The sequence below is a fragment of the Acanthopagrus latus genome, chromosome 17 (genome assembly GCF_904848185.1).
Source record: "Acanthopagrus latus isolate v.2019 chromosome 17, fAcaLat1.1, whole genome shotgun sequence".
Lineage (NCBI taxonomy): Eukaryota > Metazoa > Chordata > Actinopteri > Spariformes > Sparidae > Acanthopagrus > Acanthopagrus latus.
Window position 1 is genome coordinate 8,144,716 of NC_051055.1, and position 27,162 is coordinate 8,171,877.

The 27,162-nt window shown below is 43.5% G+C and overlaps 1 protein-coding gene across 6 annotated transcripts in view; it reads left to right on the forward strand.

Annotated features, from left to right (window-relative positions):
• rspo2 (R-spondin 2) overlaps nt 1–27,162 on the forward strand; it is a 62,511-nt gene that overhangs the window by 12,462 nt on the left and 22,887 nt on the right. For 4 of the 6 annotated variants that reach the window (XM_037075984.1, XM_037075987.1, XM_037075985.1 and 1 more), the window contains exons 3-5: nt 15,026–15,214; nt 25,379–25,522; nt 25,811–25,999. In XM_037075984.1, coding sequence (XP_036931879.1) covers nt 15,026–15,214; nt 25,379–25,522; nt 25,811–25,999 — 522 coding nt within the window. Of the gene's footprint in view, nt 1–9,367; nt 9,692–9,827; nt 10,557–15,025; nt 15,215–25,378; nt 25,523–25,810; nt 26,000–27,162 lie in introns of those variants that run through there. The other 2 variants (XM_037075989.1, XM_037075988.1) reach the window with 2 other exon arrangements.

The following is a 27,162-nucleotide window of genomic DNA, read 5'->3' on the forward strand; positions in this document are numbered from 1 at the left end:
CTCTGTCAAGGAGGACATCAATTGTGGTGACTGTTTTTAACTTTTCTCTCTCCATCAGGGCTTCTCACTAATCTTGCTTTAGGGTCCAGACAATGAAACAAGGCTGTGGTAGAGACAACCGCTATAAAGATTTAAAAGAAAAAGAAGTCCATTAACATTGCTCAGATTCCTTCGCTCTTTCCCCCCCTCTAGTTATGCACTTGTATTACATCTTGGCTGACTTCTCCTTAACTGGATATTATTTTATTTGGACTGGGGCCAGGGCTCAGGAGCGGGGCCTTAGCTGTGTAAACAGCTGTCACCAGCAGGAGTCATAACTAATAGGTATCTGTAGGCAGGGGTCACATGTAGTTTACATGTTTACCAGCTAATGGCTTCAGAGATGGTACTGCCTTGGTGCAGTAATGGGCAGTAGTGAAGTGTAATGGACAACGTGGGGCTGGTTATCATCATGGAGCATGCATATGCATATGAGTGTTTAGAACAGGATATTTCTATGAATAGCTTCAAAGGTCGAGAGTTATTTTCGGAGAATGAGTTGCATCTCAGAGATTTTTTCCTGACTGTTTGGAGGAGAGGAAGACAACTCCTGTGGCTGAGTTATTGCGTAGCTCTCTGGCACATCCAAGGCTTCGCGGCATTGCTGTAACAGCAGCCAATGTATGAGAACCCAGTTTGCCGCTCATTTGTAGTCGTAAACACTGTGGCATGTAGGCACAAGACAGGTACAGCTCCACGCGTCTGCTGCGTCCATGCGATGATACGCCGCCTCGTGCCACCCAGACGTTTTGGATGCGAGTCTCCATTCCTTCATCCAAAAGTGTCTTTCATCGCAACATCTAACACCTTTAGATTCGAGCACACCTGCATACCAGAGCTCTCTTTTCTTGTGGCAGCAGATTACATTTCCACACCCGGGAGCACATATAGTCCTTTTTGCTGAGAGGAAATTATCCTTGCACCACAGTCATTTTCATTTTGCTTTATGTGCTCCATTTTGGCCGGTGGAGTCCACTCATCCTTCATACTTTATGAAAGCATTTATTCCAAGTCGCTCTCTCCCTCTCTCAAAGGGCAATGTTGGGAATAAATGTGAACTCCTGAGGCCTGAGCGTGGCCTACTGGAGCCAACACAAGCCGGTTCCTGTTAAGAAGCCTGGGCGATGCCAGCCATTCAGGTGCAGTTTCATGGTGGTGTGAGCACGGGGAGCCAGATGTGACCCGGACACCTGTTGGAGCAGGGGGCGGCAGCTCTCATCTTGATTCAGTGTAGCTGAACAAGCCGTCCATCTCAAGCCTTGGACGCACCTCAGATGAACTTCTTTCTAAAGTCTTGATGTGCGTGCCTGTACTTTTGGGATACCCTTCAAGTTATTTTAGGGTAAAGACAGGAACACTGTATCAATCGTTGGCAGCTTCACATGAAAAATGTCAGTTTTATTCTAATATTCAACCCTCAGTGATCGAATAATGATGTGGCCCTTTCTCTACAAGGAAACAGACTTCAGTTAGATGAGAAAACAAGCAAAGTTGTCTTCTTTTCCAGTGAGGGACTGAGTGTAGATACTGGATCCAGACCATTTATTTAGAGGAGAAACATACGGCTTTGATGTTTAGGGTCTTTTTTTGTTTTTGTCTGGCAGGCACCATGTGTGAAAAGTGAGACCAGGTCTTTGCCATCTGTCCCCCGCGGTGCGCTCCACTTTTGACCCTGGCGGTCACCTCACATCTCCCCGTTGGCCTCAGCGGGCGAGGAGGGGTGCGAAGTTGTATCTTGTTAAAGGGTTAATGAGGTAGAACTTTGTGGCAGGCGCTCACGTCGTGCCTACTCAAGATTGGTATGCGCCGGAGGCAGTTGGACAGCGTAGGCTCTTTTTTTTGGGAGCAAGTTCGTGTTTTCCTTCTCCTTTTGGTTGTTTTGTCTCTGTCTTTAATGCAAAGAGCTCTGGACTGATTGTCACATGTCAGTCAAACAGTATGACGTCTGCCAATGTGTTGATGAAAGCTGAGTTTGTTTAGGTAGTGCGTTTTTTGCTCATGCCAGCTACTGCTTCTTTTTATTTCTTTCAATCATACAAGACATGTGAAAATCAGCTCTATTGTACAAAAAGTTTGTTTTTTTTCCTTCTGCTGCTTTACACTCACGCTGCATTTCATTACACATATTGAACAGGTAGAGATAGAAAACACTTGATTAATTGATATCATTAATATATCCAGCAGTACATATTAATAACTAGCTCCTTCTCAACATTATGCAGCAGTAGCAATATTTCACTAATATATATAATATATATATATTATTTATTCAGAGGACGCTTATTTTCATGATCTAACTGAGTAATATATGATAATGGAATTTCTACTTTTACTCAAAGACGGAACCTAAATACTTTCTCCACCATTGTCGACAGTTTGTGACGTAATCGCAGACTTTCACAGAATTTTGAGGTAACATTTGTGTTGTTATACTTACTTTCCACGCGGGAGTCAGCTGGGAAGATCAGTACTGCGTTTCTTATCCATCATATGAATCTAAAGCCATATGCGAAGAAATGGAGGATGGGAATGGGAGTTTAGAGGAACAGGTTGGCAGATTTTATTACCCGTGGATGCAGCCAGGCTGGCTGTGTTTCCAGTCCCTTTGCCAAGCAAAGCTAACTTGATTTAGATTCATATTCAGCGTGCAGACAAGAGGGTATTCCCCAAAATGTTGAACTTCTTTTTAAGCATTTAAAAGTGTAGTTTTCTGAGTCCCAACTTAAGAATTCAGCTCTCAACACACTTTTTACATGTTTAACTCCAATTATTAAAAAAACAAGGAAAAGAAAGTATTGTCTCAGATACATGACATTACAATTGAATGAACATTATACATTTTTTATTGCCAGATTTTCACGATAGTTTAGTGATCCATCCTGCTTTTGTTCTACTGTTACTTAAAGCTGCAACATTGAACTTATGTTTTTGTTGATTCTGGCGCCCCTTGTGGACAAAAGCAGAAAAAAGACAACTTTGTTTTAGTGCCTCACCACCAGACCACAGTGCAGCTTCTTTCTTCAGGCTGTGAAACTCCTCAGTTCATCCTCAGCAAACTATTTTTAATTTATGACCTATCCAACCAAGAAAAGTCGGATTCTGATGTGGAGGGAGGCATTATGAATAACTATAAAAACTATTCAGAAACATACATTTTTCTTGCGGATTGTCTCGTTTGCTTACGTATGCTATATTCAAGCATCACTATCAAAATCAGACCAGTAAGTGAAGGATTTGGTTTCTTTTTTCCAGCACCACCAGTCAGTGGTAGGAAGTAATAAAACACTGTTTTTCACATCAACCTTTTACATTTTAGTTTGCAATCTGTTTCTGTGTAACACTTCCACAAAAGATGAGTGTCTCACATCTGGATTTGCAGATCTAATACGTTGTGCTCTCTGGAACGTAACAAAAGAAAAAGAAAACACGTCCAGCTTTTGTGTTTCTCTCATGTGTGAGCTGGACGTCGGGATGAGTTTAGTCAAGGTGATGACAAATAGGCAGGGGAGAGTCGAACATAGGGTTGGAGTGGGAGGGACAGAGCAATGCAGCATGGGGTGCAAATATGCCGAGCATGCCCGCTGACTTTACCGATCCTTACTTGTGATGTCCTCGTTCTCCTCTCACACTGAGGGAAACCCACAGCCAGGTCCCACTCTGCAGCGTGTGTGTGTGTGTGTGTGTGTGTGTGTGTGTGTGTGTGTGAGGTGTGGGTGTGTGTGACTGAGTGAATTACTAGACTTCCAGCACGTTGAGCTACAGGTGTGAAAATTAGGTGTGAGGTTTATGTGTGATAAATTACCAACATGTGGGCTAATCGGAGCCACTCCACCCTTTTTCTCCTTTCCCTTTTCTTCATTCCAACGGGGGGAAAACGCGCCTTTCCCACAGCTTGACTGGATTTTAGGGAGTGTAAATATTTAAAAATTCAAAGTTTCAAACTTTTCACTTTCTTCTGGTGCTTATTTCTGTCTTTACACTGCATGAACTTCATCTGTCGTTTTATTTTATTGGTTACTGTCAAAAAAACGGAGAACTTTGGAAAAGATGGGGCATTTCAAGCACCTGGGTAGATTCATTTGAGGAATAACAAAGATATATCATAATCTTTGCATCCATTCTAGTCATCTGTCTATATGCATCTGTCTAAATATGCAGAGATTTCTCCCAAAAGGAAGAAGAGCATCATTAACATCACCTCCATAGATTGTTTGTCCATTTTCTCAATACAATACGCTGCGGACTAAGTTCTTTGATTTTGCTGTCTGGTCAGTTAAAAACAAAAAAATAAACAAAGGTGACATATTCATGTTATTATTTTGGGTTGCTACTAGAAACAGAGACAACAGAGCAGCTGAGCTAAGTCAGTTCCTTAGTGCGAAACCAGCACAAGCTCCATCGGATGCACATAGTTCCATTCATTTAGACCATGTTTGATTCAATGGATTTCTCTGATAATTACCTAAAGAATGTAAAGTATTTTGCAAACACCTCCTGGACAGTTAAACAAATCATTTCCAAATGTGGCATGCCCCATCTCTGGACTCACATGACTAAAAAGCTATAAAGCTGTTCATCATATTCCTTATAGTTTGGCACTCCTTTACAAAGAGACCATAAGTTATCAGGTCTAAGCTTCAGAAGTTCTGGGAATATCAAAATGTCAAGTTTTATATCGCCTAAGCCTACAAAGTGCTTCGTTGATGTATAGTTGTCATGGTGCTTGGAACCTCCCAATCTGAGCTCTATTTTAGTGCTTTAATACTGATCTTAGATCACGTTGCATTCATGGAACAACATCGCAGGTATAGCGCGAGCTCCTCGGAAATAGTGGAGATGAATAGAACATTACCGGGGCACTTCAAGGGAGCGTTAACCTTTTTACTTTGAAGGAACGCATAACGGTGGACGGGTGGGGAAGAGCTGGCAAGAAACATAAACCACATGCTCGCCTCCCAGCGCCTGCCCAGAGAGCGATAAAGTCCATCCTCATGACTCATCGATGAACTCCTGTGGCGATCCCATTCCTGAGTGTCATAAAGTCCTTTTGCACCTGCCCTGATCAACCATGGCGCATGAAGTGTCACTGTCAGGAGAATCAAAGGCAGATGCTAAGCAGTGACCTGTGCCACTCAGCAGGAAGTGCAAGGTTGATTCAGAAAGAAAAAGGAAAAAGAAGAAGAAGAAGAAGAAGAAGAAGAAGAAAAAACCATGATGAGGGAGAAATTATTTTTGGTTGGAAAGTTTGAGCATGTGTATATGTTTGGGGAAAGTCCCACTCAGCGTGTGATGTTTCGTGCGTTACGTTGTGATGAAGGGCTGCCATTTACCCTACTTTTTTTTTTCTGTTGGAGTAACCACTTTATAGCTGTTATGTTAATATGTAAACTACACTCCTAAAAATAAAGCTGACCTATTAATGCACCATCACCAGCAGCTATTTTAAAAGTGTTAAAACTGTGTTTCAGAGTGGATTTTTCCTCCCCTGGAACAAAGATTTAATCTGATTAGAGGTTTGCATTGTTATAGTGCATTGTTTAAGCTATGTTGACAACGACTCTGAACAGATATTCCGTTGTTTTCAAGACCCGACTGAGCTGTAAAACATTTTACGGGACCGCAAGCCACAGTGAATAGGCGATGCTGTGTCTTGACCGCCACATCAAGGTCATCCTCTCAGTTTTTTCCCTCCTATGTGACCATAGAGCTTTCCATGGTGGTCACATGTCTGCTCTGGTCAAAGGTTGAAGCGTCCATCATCGTGGCAGCAAGTGTTAAAAGACTGCAGCGCATACTGTGAGATGAGGTCAGCGAGGTCACCTTTTATTTCTAATATTCTCCAAACAGGAATTATGAGGTCTCTTTCACATCAGGGGATCCAGATGTGGGATCGGACCCAGGACAGGGGATTTAAGTCATAATCCATCATAAAGATGTTAATAAGGAAGTGAACTAACTGAGGGTCTTCATATGGAGTTGGAAAGGGTTGCAGGGGTGAGAGCCATGATGAGTTCAGCTGGACAGATGGGTGAAAGGTGTAGAGTGTTTCCAGATTGACTCAGAAACACTGTAAATGTCTCTATTGACTGGCTGCAGGTTCACAGAACAGGGCAGAGAGACTGTCAATACACATTGTACAAGGACATCTCCTTGACTGCTGACTAAGTGTGAGCAATCTGGCTGAGAAATAACATCTATTTAATTGTATTTTAGTGTATTGTTTTATCTACAATCTAGTCATAACCTTATTTTCTCAATTTTGGGAATACTGTGTAGACTATACCCAGACCTGAAATATTCTATGAGTTTCTACATTTGCCACCATTAAAACACAATATTGCATTAAGTTGGGGGACCTTGGGGTTTAAAGGGTTAATGCTGCTGGACTCCGCTAACATAGAGCAACTGTACATAACATTAGTTTAGAAGTTGAGTATGCTGACATGACTGACCGGCTTCCAGCACAACACAAAACTTCTGAAGAGCCCCTTGAAATATGGAAAGTTATTTTTTGGCACGCGCGGCTTCACCAGGTTGCTAACTGTAACTGCTATTTCAAAGAAATAGTTTTATATTTCATTTATATTTACCAATTTTATTGCAGAGAGTTAGATGAGAAGAGCAGTACCAGTTGCACATTTGTACGGTGAACATATTGGAGCCAAAAGCAGGTTAGCTTAGCATAAAGACTGGGACCAGAAAACAGTGAGCCTGACTGTCTCCAAATTGATTACAAGACCCGCCTGAAAGCCTCTGATACTCACGGATTATCCTGTTAAATCTGATTGGTTCATTCTGCACAAAAGTTTAAGAACTGCAAATTCACTATTCAAAGAAGGGCAATGTATGATATATACATATACATATATACATATACACACATACACATGAACAAAATAGAATGAAAATGGCTCGATCTGAGTTGGAAAGCAAACGCACACCTTTCCCATAATGTCAAATTCTGTTCTATTCTATTCTATTCTATTCTATTCTATTCTATTCTATTCTGTCCTATGTCTTTAACACAAGTTCTTTGTAAGATGGCAATGTGGTCACTGAATGAGTCAAATGTAGTTTTCTCACCTGCATGTGCCTCTGGCTCAACCTGTTGAATCACACACAAGTAAATTACCTTCAGCTTCTGTTTTATTGTGCACTAAAAAAAGTGAAGCTTTAAATTGGCCCCCATTTTCCAGTTTCCCGTTTGGACCGCGGCTGCCTGTTTTACCCATTCACAATATAAACCCGCCACCCTTTCAAGTGATGGTTCCAATCTCTGCGCTGCCCGCCTTGCCCGGTGGATCTGTGTCAAAGGAACACTTTGGCCGAGCTAATACGTCTGACAGCAAGTGTTTGCTCAGACTCATTTGGCAAAATCATTATAAGCAGCAGGACTGTCCTAAATTATAAACATGTGCCTACAGTGTGATCTGTTAAAGTAAACTGGGGGGGGAAAAAAAAAACGTAGATCCTAAAACATGACTATTTCCAGCTGGAAAGGAGTCAGAGGCAACTCCAACATATTTTCTGCTAAATTGGAACAGAAATGTGCCTTCAGTGCACAGGCCCAATGTACCCCCCTCTTGCCCCGTCTGTTTTTTCTCCGCAATTTTTGAGCTAAGTGCAACTTCCAGTTCCATGACAAATAAAGTCACGGGCCTGAAAAGCGGGGCGGTTTGATGTCATTTTTCCATGCACCAGCTTTTTTAATGAGCTTGAACAATGTTGAGATGGTGCAGCGGCTGGTGAACTCTTGAGTGCGAGGCTTGACACTGTTGGCTCCTCTGCCTTTTCGCCACTGCAGCGTGTAAGCCGGGATAGTGAGGTGGTTTCAACAGGGATCCAGAGAGCGGCTGTTGCTTCTTACGGTTTGGTCCGCCGCCCGTCGGCTGGTGGCTGCAGTGCTGCTCTGTCCCGTATCTGCCCTTTCTTTCTCTCTCTCTCTCCCTCTCCCAAGCTTTCTCTTTTTCCTCTAAACTGGAGCAGCAGTAAGCTTATACCATCATTTAGGGGGAACAAGGGAGGTGGACAATAAACAATAATTGTCTCAGTGCCACGATGAAAGCGTATAATTCTGTTGGTGAATGTGATGCTTTCCACATGAGAGCACACGTCTTCTTGACCTGCTGCTGCTATGTGACTCCAAAACTTGAGGTTTGCCAATGCTGCCTCTTAGCCATATGACATTTATAGGCGGTAGGATGCAGTGAATGAATTGAATAACTTTATTGTCCTGGTACGTGATGATACCACACTTTCTAACATAGGCTGTACTGTAAAGTGTCTTTTTTGAAAAACAATGGACAGTGTGGCCGCTGGTTAGGTGCACTCGCAGTCTGCGTTATTAGATTTACATACCAGGGCCCCATGGAGAAATGGAGGAGGACTGCAAGAATAGAAACACTTGTGTTTTAATATAAGCTCTTGTCTTCCGAATGCTCGGTTCGGAATTCACTGCTGCGTTATGATTTTGCCTCAGCTCTCAATCAAGACACACCGTCTGACCGGAATTTTCAGAACTCTTATTTTTCCATTTAGTTCAGTGTAAAAATTAAACGTGACAAAATAAACCAGGGTCTAATCAAAATAACCGTCTCACAAACCGCTGTTTTATACAACTGTGCCCCAGTATCATCGGCTGCTAATGTGGATACATTCCACTTTATGTGTGACCCACTGCACTCCCTTTGGGTTTTTACACACGGAAATAATCAATATTTCGTATAAAAAAAATGTCATAGCAGGTTAAAGAGATGATGACTGGATGGGGTTTGGTCTTAAAAGGTCTGTAGCTGTAAAAGCTGCTCCATGGACCAGTCTGTGATTGAACAGAGCTAAGAGGAGGAAAAGAGCTATGTAAGTACTTTTTTTTTTTCAGGTATGGCAAAACACAAAACAATTCCTTCATCTTACAGTAACATATATGTGAACAGGAATATTATGGCATTGCTCAATCCCATTTTGTCCGTAAAACACAAAACATAACTACTTAAACTTAAAGGATTTGTTGTAACTTTATTAAAAATCATATGTACTCCAATATCAAACTTTGATATGGTCAAAGTTTATATTAAACTTTACGTCTGATAGTAAAATGCATTTTCTTTATGTGTTTTTTTTAGCATAGAGTTAGGGTTTGTAATAAAATTGTCACATTTAAAGAGCTGAAAATGGTTGGAAAGTACCAGTTTTCGGCAGCGCTGGTCCTGAAAACATATTTACTGAAGAGCCCACATCAGTGAAACCGTACATAAGAATGTCTTCTTGTTCTCAATGTGAAGTTCAGGGCTCTAAGAGAAACACAAAAATTATGTGCAATTTGCCTTGTTAGGGTTTCGGGTTGCAGAAAGTTGGAATGGGTCAATGTGAATGATTTCATGGGTAACGGTAGGTGAGTGGAAGGCAGGAAGTTAGCCGGGCCGTGGGTGGAACCCCCTTGTATATGCGGAGGTTTTTGGCAGCCCTGAGAGCAGTCTGTCACGCTTGCTTTGGACTCATAAAAACGTACCTGAGACAGAGTTTGGGTTTCTGCTGGATCTTACTGCAGCCCTAATTGCTCTTGAGCTGCTTCAGAGCAAAACCTCCCAGCCTGCCCGCGGCTGCAGAATGAAGAGTGCTGCGCTCCAAACATGCCGTCATTCTTCATGTTGTTGTGAGCTGTGTGACTGTTTTGCATGAATGAAAGACCCGAACTTCACCTGAACATGTTAGATACGTATCAGTGAATATCTGCAGGGCTGTTGCACCGTGTACCGTTGATTTTACGGCCTCGATTAGAATGTTTTTTTTTAAACTGTCAAATAGTTTCAAAGATGATGATGATGGATTTTGTTTAGGAAGAGCTTGACACTTTAGGTACACTTTAGTGAGGGTCGCCTGAGAAGACTTATTCCATTCTTCGTGTGGTAGCCTAAATTGGCTATGTAGCAGCATGCTAAAAATAGCTGCCGTTGAGCTCAGGGCTAAGGATAAAGACTAGAAGAAATAGGAAACAGCTAGCCTGTTAAAAGTAACAAAGTCCACCAACCAGTGCCACTAAAGCTCACTAAATTACACATTTTATATCTGTTTCAGCTGTTGAAAAACCCAAATTAAATCTGACCGGTTGTTTTTGGTACGGAGCCCGGCTAGTTGTTTACACGTTGCAAGATGTTTTGCTTAGCTAAGCTAACAGGCTGTTGGCTGTAGCTGCATGTTTACACGTTTGAAATGAATCACTCCAAGTTTCAGAGCGTTCTCTGGCATAAGCTGGACCGTTTGTGAATTCGGGGCACTGTTGGAATACATGGTTTGATTTTATTAGAGCACTAAACAGTCAGCTCTTAATGAGCAGCTGAAAGGTAAGCTCTAGCTAACTTTAGCAGAGAAAGTGAGCTGTTTGTACGTTTAACGTTAGCTAACTGCTAACTTGTAGCAGTGCATCTCTAAAACTTAATTTCATAAGCATATTGTTAGAGTCATGTGTCTCTTAGCTTTCACGTCATCCTCGTCACTGTTGTCAGGCTCTTACAGAAGAGGTGAGATGATTTGTAATGTTGTACATGATTGACAGTAAAGTTTTCTTTCGTCTGTTTTCTGACAGTTGACTGTTCTACTTCTTTAAACAGCCATGCTCAAGTTTTAGTGTAGCGTTAGACTGGATTCACGAACGCACCCAAAGACACAAGAGTCCAACTCTCTGCAAGAAAGCCAGTTAGCATATTCCTAAAATTTTAAATATCATTTAGACTTTTAAATGCAAAAAAAACAAAGCAATTCCCCTGAAAAATTCTAGTCATAATTTTCTTTACTTTTTACACAGAATCACAGAATCCTCAGTCTGTCAAGCTGTCACAATGTATTGGTGATGGGCGAAGAAGCAGAAAAGTGACGGGTCCTTCATGTGGTTCATGTACAAAAGCAGCGGCTTTAAAGCGGCCCTCTGCCCTGCAGGCATGACACACTGAGGCACGTATTAAGTCTTTTTATTAAAAAAGGTCTTTGCGAAGGCTTCTTCAGTGATGTTCACATGGACCCGGCCTTTTGTAAATACAATACTTTAGGCTCAGAGGGATCTCCAGTTAGCTGTCAGAAGTGGGAACTGCGGATTTGTTTTTGTTCACGTAATATGATTTCTGTGGTTGAAACCGTAAACGGAGTCGGTTTATCGTGCGCAGGGAGTGGCACTTTGGATGGTGTGTACTCTCCTCAGCTGTCTCGAAGAACATGCATGGTAAAACATGGCATCCATAATCTTGCTTTGACCACGTTCTGTGTGGCTTTTTTCTGTGTGTCTGGGTCACTTCGCTTTCAACGTGATTGACAGGAGGAGCGCTAGAGGAGCCGAGGCATTACATGATTTGTGGGGAAAGGAGAGGCCGTAGAGGGCAGTCGGGCATGTGTCAGAACATGACGCATAGCATATTTTTTGAGCATTTTTCGGATTGGACTGGGTTTGAATGCTGTTTGGGAACGGGGGGGGGAAGATATGCAAAAAACAAAAACCACATCCATAACTCAGAGCACATCCCCCAGCACACTAAACATACAGTTTTATGTTCCTGCCAAATTAGGTTAAGCTGTGATGATCTATAGACTTCAGAACCAACACTTAACCCGTTTTCCTTTGATTTTCTCGTCTTTAGTGCCACTTAAAAATACGGTTGCTACATGCTTTGGCGAACTGCTTTCAATTTTCATGCCAATAAGGCACGCAGAGGTCAAACAAATCTTTCCCTTTCAAATAGCTCTCGCTACAGTTTCAGTCCTGCTGTAAAACGACCACTCTTAGATTTCTCCCTGTCTCAAAGATCTGATTCATATGAATGAGTGTTTTCTTTAAGAATGGCTGAAACCTACTGGCAGCCGCCAGATTGATGTAAAGTGCGCTAGACAGTGTGCCGGTAGTGCAGGACGTGAGTTGGACAGCGCCGCTCCAGACGCTGTGAATTGTGGCCTCCTTCCTGACATACCTGTGGCCTGAACCCCCAAACCTTTCCACAGACACACACAAGCTAATCTCCCAAGATCAGCACCAAAAAAAATTTCTCTCCATCGTGCACAGCCTTTCCTTCCCCGCTTTTTTTTTTCTTTCCCCCCGCAATCTTACGCTAATTCCAGGATGTGGGATCCGCTGCATTCGAACGGCGAGTGATTATGCTATCCTCAATCAGCGCGCATTGCGAGATTAGCAACCGGCAAAACAAAAGTTTGACAACAAAAGTTGAGCAGGCTTTTTCGAAGCCAGAGCCACGAAGAGTCCTTTCACTGACTGTAATTACGCTGCTGATTGACTGGCCGGTGATCTAAGACGACCACAGGCCCTGATTTTATTTTTCTATTATTGTTTGGATAGTATTGTTAGCGCGCTGTTAATAGTTATGGAGCTGAGGCCATTTAAAATGGGGCCCGGAGAAATAAGCTTCCCAGCCTTGCACTTCTTTGCGTTTGCCAATTTGGCTTTCCCTTTCTGTCAGTGCTGTGTTCGAGTCTGGCGAAGGGCAGAGCGAGTAAATTTGACCAAGTTAATGTGAATGTCAGTTTGCTGTAAACACACCCAGACTGTATATTCTACAGAAATATATGGTTAGGTATGAGGTTTGGGCTAATGTTGCAGTTTAGTTTTCCCGGAAGGAAGGAGCGACAGGATGAAATACGATACATGTTTTGGGGAATTAGGTTGAGGTGTTACCTGACTGGAAAGGGTAACACTTTTATACAGCCTGCTGCTCATGGCGTGTTGTAATGTACAAATATTCGTAATAAAATATGAAAAACTACTTAAGACGGTGTGAAGAAAAGTTGTGCATTTTGTACTTTGGCCATTTGTAAACTTGAAAAACAGCACCTGTGTCCAACTAGTAGAGCCAGCTGACTCTGAAGATACTCAGCAGAAATAGGAAATGATAATATCTAAGACACTGGATTGACAGTTGGACATGGGACACGGTTTTCCATCTGAGGATTGGACGAGATGAAACCAGACATAATTTGGGGGGGTTTTTCATTTCTCCCTCATGTCTTACCGAACGAGCACCGACTGGAGATGAACCATCATGAGTGAGTGTGTGTGTGTGTGTGTGTGTGTGTGTGTGTGTGATGAATAGGCACAGCAGCGCACATCCCCGGCGCTGCTGTGATCGATGGGGTGTCGCTGTAAGCCTCATCCCTAAAGACCCTCGGAGACACATTCTGATTAGCACTTAATCTTACTTCCATCCACCCCTGGCTTCGGGAGACTGAGTGCAGTTTGGCAGCGCCGGCGCACCTCTCCGAGACTATCTCCCAGCGCTCCAGCAAAAGGAATGAAAAAAGATGAGTCTGACATCCGCTGACTGATTTTCACATGATTACTAACTGATGCTTGCACTGGGCCCACTTAGCGCTCACTTTTGTCTGGGTGAATCCGCTCGGAGAAATCTAATATGTGCGTCCACGGCCAGTAACGCAGGCATGCTCTGCTCTGTCTCTCAGGGTTTGTCCAGTTTGCTGCGCAGTGTTTTATTAAGCGTTGTGGTAGGTCGCTCGGTTTGAGCGGCGCTGTTAACCGGTCCCTGCTTGTGATATTTAAGACTTGGCTTACATCAATTGAAGTATCTCTCGTTCGGAGGGACTGGATTCGCCCAAGGACATTTTCCTGTAAACGGGACGCTAAGGAGTTTACGCTGAAAGTCACATATTGTGGAATGGACTGTCTCTTTCCTGGCTCCTTTTGTCTTCTGCAGGCAACTCGAGCTGAGGCCAGAGCCACTGCGGTTTTGGGGTCTTTCATCGGCTGTCTCAACACAATTGTTCAGGAGGCCAGCCCTGACCAGAATTAATGCAATATTCACATTCATAACCAATCAGCATTCGGACGCTGAGAGGGGAGCCAGAGTTTGCATGAATGACAAATTGTTGAATTGAACATATTTACTATGAGTTAGAGAATATCCTGCTGATATATCTATTATGGTTGTTTTGGTTTGATTCTTGTACGTGGGTTGTCTTCTGTTGGTCAGCCCTCCCACAGTTGAGTCCATTGCCTCTAGTTCACCCTGTCCCCGTTGTTGGGTGAAGTCAGGGTCATCCACCGCTGAGTGATGATACAACAGTCCAAAATGATTCCGCTTTTCCGTTACAGTACAGGCTAAACAGCTTTCTGCACTGCCACGGTAAATCATCTTCGAATGCATCTGTGGCAAAAACAAAAGCAATAACTTAGTATTTAGACATTGCTACATTTTCTTAAAACCAGGGGTGCCTGATCTCTTTCCCTTGGAGATCCTAAACTGAAAGTAAATGGTGGGCCAGGGGCCGATTGCAAACGGCTATTGTATTGCGTTGTTAAAAGGTTTCTTAAATTGACCGACCTTCTGCATTGTTACTCTGGTCATGATTAACAAGTTATAGTTACGGATCTTTAAAGAGGGGTTTAAACAGGATGTTCCTTTTCTTTAGCAAGAAACAAATGGCGGACAAAATCGAACCTAAAAAAAAGTAAGTAAAAAATAATTAACAGGAGAACACCTGTTGAAGACTCAGGTCTTAGTGGGAAACACCAAAGCAGCATCTTCCGTCAAGCTACTGGTCATGAGGAACACAAATAACATGCGGTAGTTTTTTTTTCTACAAGTTTGAACCTGGTGATAAAATGTGTCTTATTTGAGAATAACATTGATTAAGATAGAATTAATTAAGATACACAAATACAAGCTCATGAAGTCATTTATCACAAATACATTGTTTTTATGCCCACCACCAAACAAATATAAACAAAAATGCTGGAGAGTAACTATATTTTTTCATCAAAATTAAATCCTTTTAATTTATCCGTGTGAAGCTGCTATATATGTTGTTGACTGTCAATTCCAAAAAGTTGTTAGAATTGTTGGAGGCAGCCGCAAATTGATGTCGGAGTCGGTTTCATAACGGTCAACCATCCAACGACACTTTGATTGAACTATTGACACCTTTAATACCATCTTATTAACTGCCTTTGCCGTTTCCTCCTCTGTTTGTCCTGCAGCTAGCTATGGAGCGTACCCCATCTGTAAAGGCTGCTCGGTGTGCTCCAGAGACAATGGCTGTGTAAACTGCCAGCCCAAACTCTTCCTGTTTTTGCGGAGGGAGCGGATGAGGCAGTACGGGGAGTGTCTTCACGACTGTCCAGCCGGATACTACGGCATGCGCAGCCCTGAGCTCAACATGTGCTCCAGTAAGTCCCTCCATGTTTAAATCTACCCTCGCACTCCACCTAATCTCCGTCTCACACACCGCTGATGTCCTCCTCCTTTTCCCCCACACCCCCCCATCATCCCCAGGCACACATACACATTCCCCTCAACATCCCCTTGTTCCCACAACACATGATTTATTGTCCATTATCCAAAGGAGACACACATACCTCGCAATTTGAACGGCTCATCTGTTCACACAGGTGGATGTAAGTAGTGAAGCCTCGTCCTCGCAGTGTCTCCCGCGGGATTTAACGGTGAACTCCAGCTAGGATGAGCGCTGTTTCTCATTTCTCTTTAACACTCCCTTTACACTCGCATTACCGGACTTCCTATAGTCACCAGGAATGTCTGAAGGCATGAAATCCAGGTGCAAATGCAACCAAGATGCTCTGACGATTTGGCCAAACCTACTCCAGAGACAATGGTCACATGTACAAGTGAGTCAGTCAATATCATCTGAACATTAGAGATGATTATATATTAGCATTCTGGCATAAAGTGACGTCTTTTGTTGATGCCTGCGCGGTCTGTGGATTGAGACTTTGACCAGACAGTGTAATTTTTTTTGGCAGCCAAAGTAGTGTTTGACTTTGAACAGAAAGCCAGTCAGGACTGAATTGTCCAGATCCTCCACCAACAAGTTCTTCTTCATTAAAGTTTGATAAAGAAAAACGAAGCAGCAGGATGCTCGATGTAGTTTTTGACCAGAAGAGAAATATTTTTATCAACTGATTTTTTTATGCTTAAACAAGCTAAATAAACAAATTCTTTGTTTTCATGACTGAAATAAACAAACTGACCTGAAAGGACAACACAGTTTCATCCTGTTTTACTTTTTCTATATGTGGCGGACCCTGACACCTTTCTTGCTTCGAACAGTGTTCTGGGGCCTTATTTTCTTCTGAGAACAGTTTGTTTATTCAGTAATGGAAAGAAAAAAAAAATATCTTGAGGTTGTGTTATTACCTCATTAATATTTATTAACACACTGTAAACATTAATGAGGTAATAACACAAACTCAGATATTATTTTTTCTTTTTAAAAACTACATAGTGTCCCTTTAACCCTTCAGGTTAGAAGCGTGTTTCATCAATCACATTAAACATTTTGCTAATAGTCACCTGATTGTAAGAAATATGTGTTTTTTTCTGTTATCTTTCAACAAAACTGTCTGCTGGAAAACACTGTTTTCATTTAATAGCTTGAAATAGACCACACCTTCGGTTTCACACACTCTGAATTACTTTTTACCAATAAAAAAAAGAACCCCACCAATAATAACAGTGAAAAATGGAAATGTCCTCATGATTCTTGTTAAAGAATAACTCCAAAATCCAATTAATGAAATGTGTCCCTCTACTCCGTTTGTACCACCCCGATCTCATAACCTTATTTTAACATGGAATATACTCTGAGAGAGGGAGAGAGAGAGAGAGAGAGACTTTATAGGTTTACACGGAGCCCGAGGTGTTGGCTGAGTGTTTCATATGAAAACAGAGAGAGACTTGAACTCATTTGGTTCCCTGAGCCAAACTCCTGACAGATGCACTAAAATGAAGCCCCAGAGGAGGGTGTCCGGACCTTTGGGCCCAATAATATGAACATGTAGCAACCGCAGCAAAAAAAACAAAACAAAAAACGTTCTGCTTACCCAATCACTGCCGACTGAGATGCGAGTACATCCGTTGGCTCCATATAATCATGGAAATGAAAAGCATATTCTAGCTGCACCAGCCAGCTGCGGATGTTGGTACCACGAGATGGTTTTGAAAAAAGTTCAGTACCCAGAAATCCAGAAGTCAGCGCATGTTAATGTTTACCTGGGTCAACCTGGGATTCTGCATCAGAGATGGGAACTAATGCATAACGCAGTAACAAGTGGCATTGGGAGACGCGTGTGGAGTGCAAACCCAGCTATTTCACAAGCCCTCTATACACAGAGACACTTGCGCTTGCTCACAAGCAAAAGAGCCATGGCCAACACCACAACGTCAGGGTCTATGGTGATGTTCTACATTAGCTTATGTGTCGGGCAGCGCTTTCGAAACAATGGTATAACATACCGGTAGTTATCATTTACCATTCCTGCTAAGTGGTGGTTGTTGGCCTGGAGGGTAAGAAGCTCCCAGACCTTGTTGTCTCCCCACTATGTAGACTTTTCAGTTGCAGTTTTTCTTTGAGGTAGCTTCAAACTGCTGCTAGCTGCGTCTTAACGCCTATGTCCCATCCTTCAACTGTGCTTTTATGCCTGCATTAATAGACAGGAAAGCAGTATATTGTGACAGAAAAGTGGGGAGAGAGTTGGGATGACATGCAGTAATGGGCATCAGGTTTGATTTGATCCTGGTCCAATGGAGTGAAGACCTCTTGTACATGGGGCACACATTCAAGTAACTAGCAAATAAATTACCATGTGATAAGATTTTCTTATGTTGTAGCATCTCTGTGTCATTTAGGCTAATGCGATCACAGAGAGACGCTCAGAAAAGTCATGTCTACAGCAGTTTTAACCAGTAACAGTCATTTCCGACTGTTTTCAGGACCCAGAGAAAATTGGAAGAGAAAGACATCTTGTTCTCCTGTGAAAAGTCTTTTATTTTTTCACTCTAACCCTGCTGTCCTAACCGCTGTATCCCCATGCTGGGTGAGTTTTGATACTAACTGATTCTGATGTGTGGCAAGTTAATCTGAATCCCTCTCCGTACCAACCGCTCATAGAACAACATCTTGTATTGTCACGTAGCATCAGATCTCAGAGCGAGACCTACTTTGATGTGATCGCTGCTTCAGTCATGGCTCTCTAATCCAGTTTCCTATTTGACCCTCGTTCTCAGCTGCGCTCCGCATGTCATTTTCACTAAACAGTGCATGTCCAACCTCCATAAACGGAAATTTTCTGGGGGTTGGAAGCTAATTGTCGGGTCAGTGAGTAGTTTGCGAGAGTTGACACAGGCAACCGGTATGCAAGAGCTCAAAGGCACAGCGGGCAAATGGCGGCGAGGGGCTTTCGGGCCGGCGTGGTCAGACCTGCCGCGTGCTCCTGGTGTCCGAGGAGGCCCTGGAAAGCAGTATTACGTCTCCATTATCATGCGATTTTCAAACGCAGTCTCTGAAATCGCTTAGAGAGCAGCTGCTTATTATTACACCAGAGATTGTCTATGTGATCTTATCTCATTCAAGACTTTTGGACTGCCCGGGTAAAAGAAAACAAGAGCTAGACAAGCAAGAGGCTTATATACTCAGCCCCTCGCTGGCTGAAAACCTCAGTTTGAGTTTTTCTGAAGGGGCTCCTGAGGCATGTGACAGAGAGAGCTTTGGTTGGAGAGAGAGGATGAATAAACTTTTTTACTCTATGAGCTAAAAATATGATTTAGTGTGATGCAAAGTCATACAGATTGATCAATGAGGAGTTTAATGCCAGAGCAGTGCTGCTAATTTTCGACTAAAAAAACATTTGTGAAATGTGCTTTTAGATGTTCTTTTCAGTGGTGGGAGATCCTCTGAAGCAGCATTAGTAAACATTACAGGAGTATTACTTTTCTGCATCTTCTATTGGCTGGAGCATGCATTGCTGTTTTCTCTTAAAAGATTATGTCTAGATGTTGAAAAAGTCAGTAATCAGAAATGTGACACACAGCTCTCAACTTTATAATCAGCTGTATGCATTTACAGCTGAACCAATGGGACAGTGATACATAATGAATGTGAAACATGTGCGTCATGGTTTTATTCTAAAATCGAAGATCTAAATTCATACGTGTATTGTTATTATGGGTAATTACCAACTCGATATGTTTTGAAAGTAGCAAGTAGTCACAATGTGGCAAAAAAATAATGTACAGAAATCAAAATTTTAGATGCAACCTGATGCATCTGAAATAATTTTATAATTTCATTGTAGCCATCCGACTCAGAATCAAATTGTAAGGTGCGTAGAGTTTTCCACCCCTGGTTCAGACTACATTTAGGCATCGGGAGCCTTGTCGCCATTAGAAGTCGACCTTCTGGTCAAAACCTTAAACATTTCTGACTGACTTTCTGAATGAACCAATAGTTTTGATTCTCTTTGAGAATGCTGAATTGGGACACATATGCAGTTATCACAATGTCACCTATCAGCAACTAACTGTTTGATTTCCCTCAGTTGCATTGTGGGTGATGAGGCCACATATTGAAAAGTTTAAACGTAAGTGCAGAATGAAAAAGGCAACATCTCTGTTTCTGTTGTATTGAAATCAATAATGTATAATTATTGTTTAAAACTGTCCATAATGAGTCCAACAGTGCTATAGGAATGAACTGCTTTTTGAAAACCCACAATGCAACTAAGCCACTGAGTGACATCATTGGAGGCAATTTATCAGATGACATGCAGCTTCATCTGGAGCCACAAAATTCTTTATACTGCTTCTTTTCACATAGTCAGTCATACTTCCCAAGACCTGTAAACACACTTTAATGTGTAAAACTGGTGGAGTTACCCTTTAAAGTCTGGACACAAAAGGGTAGAGTCACATTGGAAAACAGTAGCTAGCAGTATTATCTCAGTATCGCTGAATATTGTCACATTACAATATTTTCAAGGTGAGTTGTTAAAAGAGAATTTGAATTCTTAGATATTTGGAAATTCCATAACTGATTTTAAATACTCTTAAAACAAAAATGAAATCTGCATTCATTACTGGTTTTGAAGTATTTCATTTTATGGGAACCACCCAGTTCTGTATTCCCAACACTTCCGTAAAGACCAGAACCAGCCCAGTATACAGTGCTGATTCAGCAACCTAATTTATCAGCCTTACCAAACATAACCTACTAATTTCTCAGCACTACTTGAGACACTAAATTGAAGGCTCACTGTTCCCAGGACTTCCCCTACACTGCAGAGAACATATCGCCATAATTAGAGCCAAAAACAATGGAAGCCGTACTCTCCTTCATATAACATAACGGGAAGCCCATTTACAGCTACACTTCAGCTGGATTCCAAAGAGGCCCTAGAAATGGGAGCCGCAAGTGTTAACTGCTACTACTGAGATGTAGCTGCGTCGTTAGCAATGGCTTCTTGTTGCGTAATACCTTTCTTTAAGTCCATATATTATGCTCCTCGGTCTCTACTTTGCAAGAACTCCTTTCAGCAGCTAATGGGCGGATTGATATGAGCCATAAACCATATGCAGTAACTCCAGTGTTATCCACAGGGGCTCTTATCAGCTGCCCAGAAGAGGCCCCACACCAGTGTCTGTGGGTGTCAACCCACTGCTCGGCAGGGAAGATTTGTAGCAACGGTCACACAGTGTGCTGCTTTATGTACAGCCAAATCTGTGTTAATGTGGAGCAGTCATGCTTTCGCCTCAGTCACATTTCATAATACCTCGGTTTTAACATACGTTCCCAAGCCAAAGCATATTCTGTCATTTTGTATCACAAGCGAGTTCTCTGGCTGAAAGAATTACGAGCTTAAAGCCGACTATCAGAGCTGTCTTTGAAAAGAGAACGTGTTGAGAGGGTCAGCATGGGAGCACAGCTCCATTCAAAACTTCCTCCCTCTGGGTGTATTATAGACCCCCCACTGTTACACACACATACTCTAGCCACCAACCCAGTTGCATTACCCCGCTACAGCCAGCTTTTAAAACACGCAGAAACCCCTGCTGTGTTCGCTGCCAGCCAACAACCAGCCTGATCAAGGCCTGAGATTGCCAATATCCTGGAAGTGTGGTTTAAATATAACAGCTCGCTCTGTGCCAACCTCATGTGCCACCAGAGTCTCGTCTGTCGAAGGTAATTATTTGGGATTGCCAAATTGTGATTTCTTCTTTACTGCATTTCTTGGACGGAGGGAATCTGTTACCAAATCCCATTGTTGTACTTCTCGCTGCTTTGTCACATTAAATTAGGGCTGGAAGTAGAAGGTGATCGGGCTGGATTTTCCAACATTGTTTGATCATGGGAATTTGTTGGGTTGGAGATGGACTCGAGCCATGCATCGTGGGTCTCAGCCAAATGGGTACGGACGCTGTGTAAGGCACTTGCGTGAGTTTTGCAACCTTTAGTTGGCAGCGCTGGCAGCTCTCACTCCTGCTCTGCCTCTCCATATCTCTCTTTCTCGCTCTAATTCTGAGCTTGTGGGTATTTCCATTGCACAGCCTAACCAACAAAAAGACCAGTTGCTTTTGGCCTTTGAGCTTTACCAAGGGACATTTAATCATCACAGCTTTACAAACGGCACTCTCGGATTTGCCAGACAATACAAGAGACCCACCAAACCAAGCCCAAGAGTTGAATCGGGTTTATCCTCAAAACATTGTGTAATTGTGCATACTACAGTGTGAGTGGAAGGGCTGTCTGTGCTTGACCGCCGTCTGAAGCCTAAGCTGTCTGCGTGTGTGCTGGAGCTGGCTGAGCAGATACAGGACAGGACACACTGTGTTCCTTGGATTGAAGACGCCGAGAGGACCGCTGACACATCTGTCATCCCTGTGCTCTCTCTGGGAGATGCTGACTGACAGGAACAGCACCTCTGCTTCACCTAGCTCCACACCGGCGTGTGGGGAGCACCCATGTGGAAAAAAAACAGCATGGAGGGAGAGCTGGGAAGAACATGGCAGCTCTGGCCTTTGCCATGAACTCCTGCCATCCGCAGCTCCACATGACATGGCTGGGTGGCAGTGAGCAAGCCAGAGCTTCCATGTCAGCCAAACCCAGGGCCTAGAGAGTAGGTCAGAGTTGTTCGCCTCAGCTTGGAGGCGAGAGATGGAAAAATGGGGCTTGTTTTCCCCCTCGCACTGCCAGGCCTTTTTACGACATGGACACTCCTGCTGCGCAACATCGGGTCTGGTTAGCTCTCTGAGAGGAGGCCGAGACTCTCTCGGTAGACAACCGAACCTCCAGCTCAGATAACGTAAAAGATCCCATCTGGAACACAAGAGATTCATTAATCTTTGCAGAATGATTTAGCACCCTTTCCTTACTTTGTGAATATTCATGTAGATAAATAGTGATTGCACATGTCACCCTGCGGAGGAACTGCAGTCGAACATGAGGCTTTGAGTATCTGTGATAAAAATCCGTGGGTTCCTTATCCAGACCACAGCGGAGGGACCGGCTTCTGCCAAGCATGCACCATTAGTTCACAACGCTTGGTGACTCATCTCTCGATACAAATGCACTTGACATGCAGACCACATAAAATTCAAGTGAAAAATCTAACAGGAATGTGCCGAGGCCCAACAGTCCCCTTTAATTCAATCAAACCTTCTCCAATACCAAATAAAAAAATTTAAATGGGCTAGATCCAGATTTTCAGTTGGATCTGCATCAAATTGTACTTGCTCATAGATACCAGCCAGACTTCTTTTTTTTCAGCAAGATCAATGCATTATTCCCAGAGAAAATATGGGAAAATGTCTACAAAATGCCCTATCTTGCAATTTAAAATTTTCCTGGATCTGGACAAAAGTTAATGGGTTCTTCTCTGGGCCAAGACCAATCTTCCATCCAAACTTTGTAAAAAAAATCTTTTCAGTAGTTTTTGTGTAATCCCTGTAACAAACCAACAGCACCAAAATTCTAACAGTGGTATGGGTAACGGTTGAAATGGTGCAAGACTGAGCTCGTGCATCCTCGGTCACTTAGCTGGCAGCTTTTGAAATTCCTCACCAAGCCGAAACGTAAGGCTTTTCCTCCTGCATTCATATTATAACTCACAGCCAGAACCAGGCTGGGAGATAATGATGATAATACGTTTAAGTCCCAGGAACATTGGGCCCTCAATGGGATCTGATGACCTCATTATTTCTCATTAGTCTCCCTGAGGCACCTCGATGAAGACTTTAAAGGTGGTCCAGAGGTTAATCCCGCAGGGAGAATGAACCCGCTCCCCTGTATCTGTTTCTGGAGCCGCTGGACGAGCTGCCTGACTGAAGGCCGACTCGGCCCGGCCGTCAGTGTGGGAGCTTCTCCAGTGTCACTGATAGCCCTCACTGTCCCAGATAGCCTTTTGCCAGATAACTGGACAGAGGGATAAATGTCTGTCATGGTGATCCCTTCCGACCCACCTCGTTCTCTGATGACCTCTGACCCTCCAGCTTTGCCTCTCTGCACTCTAACTCCCATGTAGCCGCATTGATGTGACATCCACCTCCTCCATCTCTCAAGAGTGACCGTATTACTTATCTTCTATTTAGAAAACAGGATTTCCCAGCATTCGAGCCATCGCATTACCGCATCTGAAACTGAAACCAGCGGTGATGTTTTAATCAAAAACCTTGTTGAGTGCTTCTGCTGCTGCAAGGATACAGTGTTTCTCACATCTGCGGTGCTCGTATTTACTGTCAATAACCGAGGATTGCACAACAACCCCAGCCCTTGAGAGTACTGCCAGATGTTCTTGTTCCCCCGCTTACTCTTTTATTTTTTTGTTTGGGAGCTAAAAGTCTCTCAGGTGATGACAGGCCTGGGAAATGTGAAGGCTAAAAGACAGCTTTGTGCTCTCCAATTAGCTTGGTGATTTATTAGCCTGCTCCCGATATTGTCTTGTATCAAACCCAAACCCGACTGATTCAGTTTCACCTAGAAAATATGCATGAGTGACAGAGAGCTTTTGAAAAAAGGACGGCAAAATGCATTTATACCGCCCTTAGACTTTAGAGATCCAAGACACATGTTGAGATGTAAGATCAAATGGAACAAAAAGTGATACCCAGATAAGCTAAACGATATGATATGATTGAAATAATGACAGGAAATCACCAAAGAGATCTACATTTTTCAGATTGTGGAGTACGGCGTCACTGCAGATTGGGTCTATCTCCAGCCGTATCTGATTGGTATGTGTGTGTTTGTGCATGTGCGTGCGTGTGTCCACGGTTTGTTTAGACTGGTCGGGAAAGCGTGAGACCAGAGTGAGTGGGCAGAGGCCATACTTTAGGGTTCAAAGTAAAGCGGGGAGGGACCCCCTCGTTTTGGAGGAATGTCGAGGAGGAGGCCTGATGGTTAGCTGGAGATGGTGTAATTAAGGGGTGTGATTGTGAGAACCTTCCCTTCCCCGGGCCCTGCAAGGGTCACAGATAAAAGAGCAGCCCTCAGCCTCCGTCGTTCTCACATGTTGGAAATCACACCGGCGCGGGTTCGTGCGAGAATGCGCACACGCTAATGCATGGTTGCGTCCCCTGTGCGAGACACAATGAGAGGAGCAGATGACACCCTACCTGGAGACGGTGGCTGCAGGTTAGAGACTGTGGTTCCCTCGACTGTGCAAGCCGATTGGGCAATAGAGCTTTCTGAGCAGCATCGTAAATTAGACAGCTCTGGGGAGGCTCCTTCTAATCATGTGGGCCTGTGCGTCGCCCTGTTGGTGTGGTTGTTGTAATTTGGCCCTGCCTGACGTGCTATTTGCAGGGTAAGAGCTCGGTGACACATCGACGTGCCTTTCTTTGTGAGCGCGGCGCTGTGTCATGCGCAGCGGCAGGGTGTGGCGTGGGAGGATAAGTGTGCTGTTGTGTGTTTGCTGACTAAACGCATCAGCATTTGTTTTGAAAGGCTGCGCATAATGTTGTTGTCCCCCCAAGCCCCCCCCCCCCTTCATATTGTAGCCAAAACGTAAAGGATCCTCACAGCTGGCCAGCACACACTTAACAGAAAACCTGACCTCCCAATAATCCTCCGCTACGGAAGGATCGGAGCAGTGCGGAGTGATAAGAAAGCATGTTAAGGAAACTACTCAGAGCCCTGATGGGATGTATTCTTCCTGTTGAAGTGCAGCATTAGTTGAAAACATGTGAGCGTGTGTGTCTGTTTCCAGACTGTTGGATGTTGGTGCAATTGTTGAAAGGGGTCAGCGTGACATAATTTCTCACCATCTCCGCTGTTGCTTTTTCACACTGTTGATTCGCCCTCTCTAAACATGAACAGGAAGATGAAAGAAAAAAACTCTGTCGGGCAAAACAAGCTCTCTGAAATACACTTGAGCCCTGGAGAGAAATGATTCACAGGGCATCGACGGCTTTTTCTGCGGCAGAGACAGTATAATCCTTTCAAGAACCCCCTTCCCCAAACCCCTTAGCTTTCGATCAACTCCAGATGAGAGGGTTGCTCAGACCCTGACGACTCTCCTCTTTCTCTCCTTCTTTTCCTCCAGGGTGCAGGATAGAGAACTGCGAGTCCTGCTTCAGCAAAGACTTCTGCACCAAGTGCAAGTCAGATTTTTACCTACACAAAGGGCGCTGCTTTGACAAGTGCCCCGAGGGCTTTGCCCCGCTCGAGGACACCATGGAGTGTGGAGGTACGTGAGACATCACAGACATATGAACAGAAAAAAGTTTCAAGAGAGTAAACAACCTTTTGCACTTTCTTTACCTGCACACAGTGATCTATAATTTCTCGGTTCAACTGCTTATTTTGCACCAAAAAAAACGAGCAGTTCAGCAGGGACCACACACAAAGAGGTTACAGCACGCCAGTAAAGCTCCCTCACCCTGTATTAAAGCTTGACCCGGGGTCTTTGAGTTGCCTCTAAACGGCACACTGCTGTGGTTTCACTGCACATCACTGTTTCTGTGTGTCTCTGCAGAGGGCTGCGAGGTGGGCCAGTGGAGCGAATGGGGAGCCTGCACCAGGAGAAACAAAACCTGTGGCTATAAGTGGGGTCTGGAGACCCGGACGCGGCACATTGTAAAGAAACCACCCAAGGACACAATACCCTGTCCCACCATCGCTGAGTCCAGGATGTGCAAAATGGCCATGAGGCACTGCAGGAGAGGTAAGGATGTCGTACCATTCAGCCATATGTTGATGTGTGAGAGAGATATTCTGTCAGTCCGTCCGAACTCCATCCATGTTCACTTTACGCTACTCTGGTGAATATTAAAGAAAAACAGCCCACTTATCCCATAGGAGGGCTCTTTCCCCCCCTCTCTGAGTTCCACCTGTTTCATGTAACCCCTTCTACCTTGCGCTCAAACTTTGTTTTTTCGGCGTCTGCGTTTTTGAGGTGCACAGTGGCGTTTCCGTGCATGAAATATCAGTATTTTTCCATGGCGGGCCTTGTTCGAGCCAGTTTTTTTTTTCTTTTTCTGAGGTATATTTTTCCCCCCATCTCCCTTCCTCCCCTCAGTGGAATTCTTCAAAGTACGAACTGCAGGTTTCCTCAATGGCCGTCTCTGTTTCCTCCCGTCAGCTCGAGAGATATTTGCGGTGCACACAGCATGTATGTCAGGCCATTAAATGAGAAGTCAAATCTGGAATCTCTCCGTGTGCGAATACAGCTAAGGGAAATATTTTTCCTCTCAAAAAAGTAAACCATTTTCTCTCAGACGGTCCAAACACGCCATTTGGGGTGATGGCCCCAGTTAGCAGTGCTTTTAAAATAAATGTCTTCTCCCTTAATGTACTTTTACATCTCTCATAAACTTTGGATTAGGATAGACCAAGTGTAAATATTTAATTCACCAAATAAGGAAGCAATTACGGTGGCAGATATCATTCAGGCTGTCAAAATAAGAAAAACAGCGTTGAACAGAAAGAGGGAAATATTCAAACCTCGAGGATTTTTCTCCATTTTTGGCCTGGAGTGTTGAATGGGAGGATCATTGAGTAAAGTGGTGAAAGAATAAATAAACTCAAAGTAAACCCTGATAGTTTCTCATATTTCAGCACTAACACGGCAGTGGCTGCTGTCTGGGTTGGAAACTGTGATTCCATGGCACATTTAGTTCCTAAAAGCTCCCATCCTGTTTGTGAGGGAAACTCTCCCCAGCCCCCCTGTGCACCTCTTCATGACTTTGCTGTGCCTGCTTGACCTTTTCAAAGACACTTTATGACCTTCTTTTATTAAAATTTGGCATCGTTGCCCATGGTTACTGTTGTTAATTATCTCAAGCATGAAGTCACTGACGGGATATTGTTGTGAAGTCTAAATTGAGT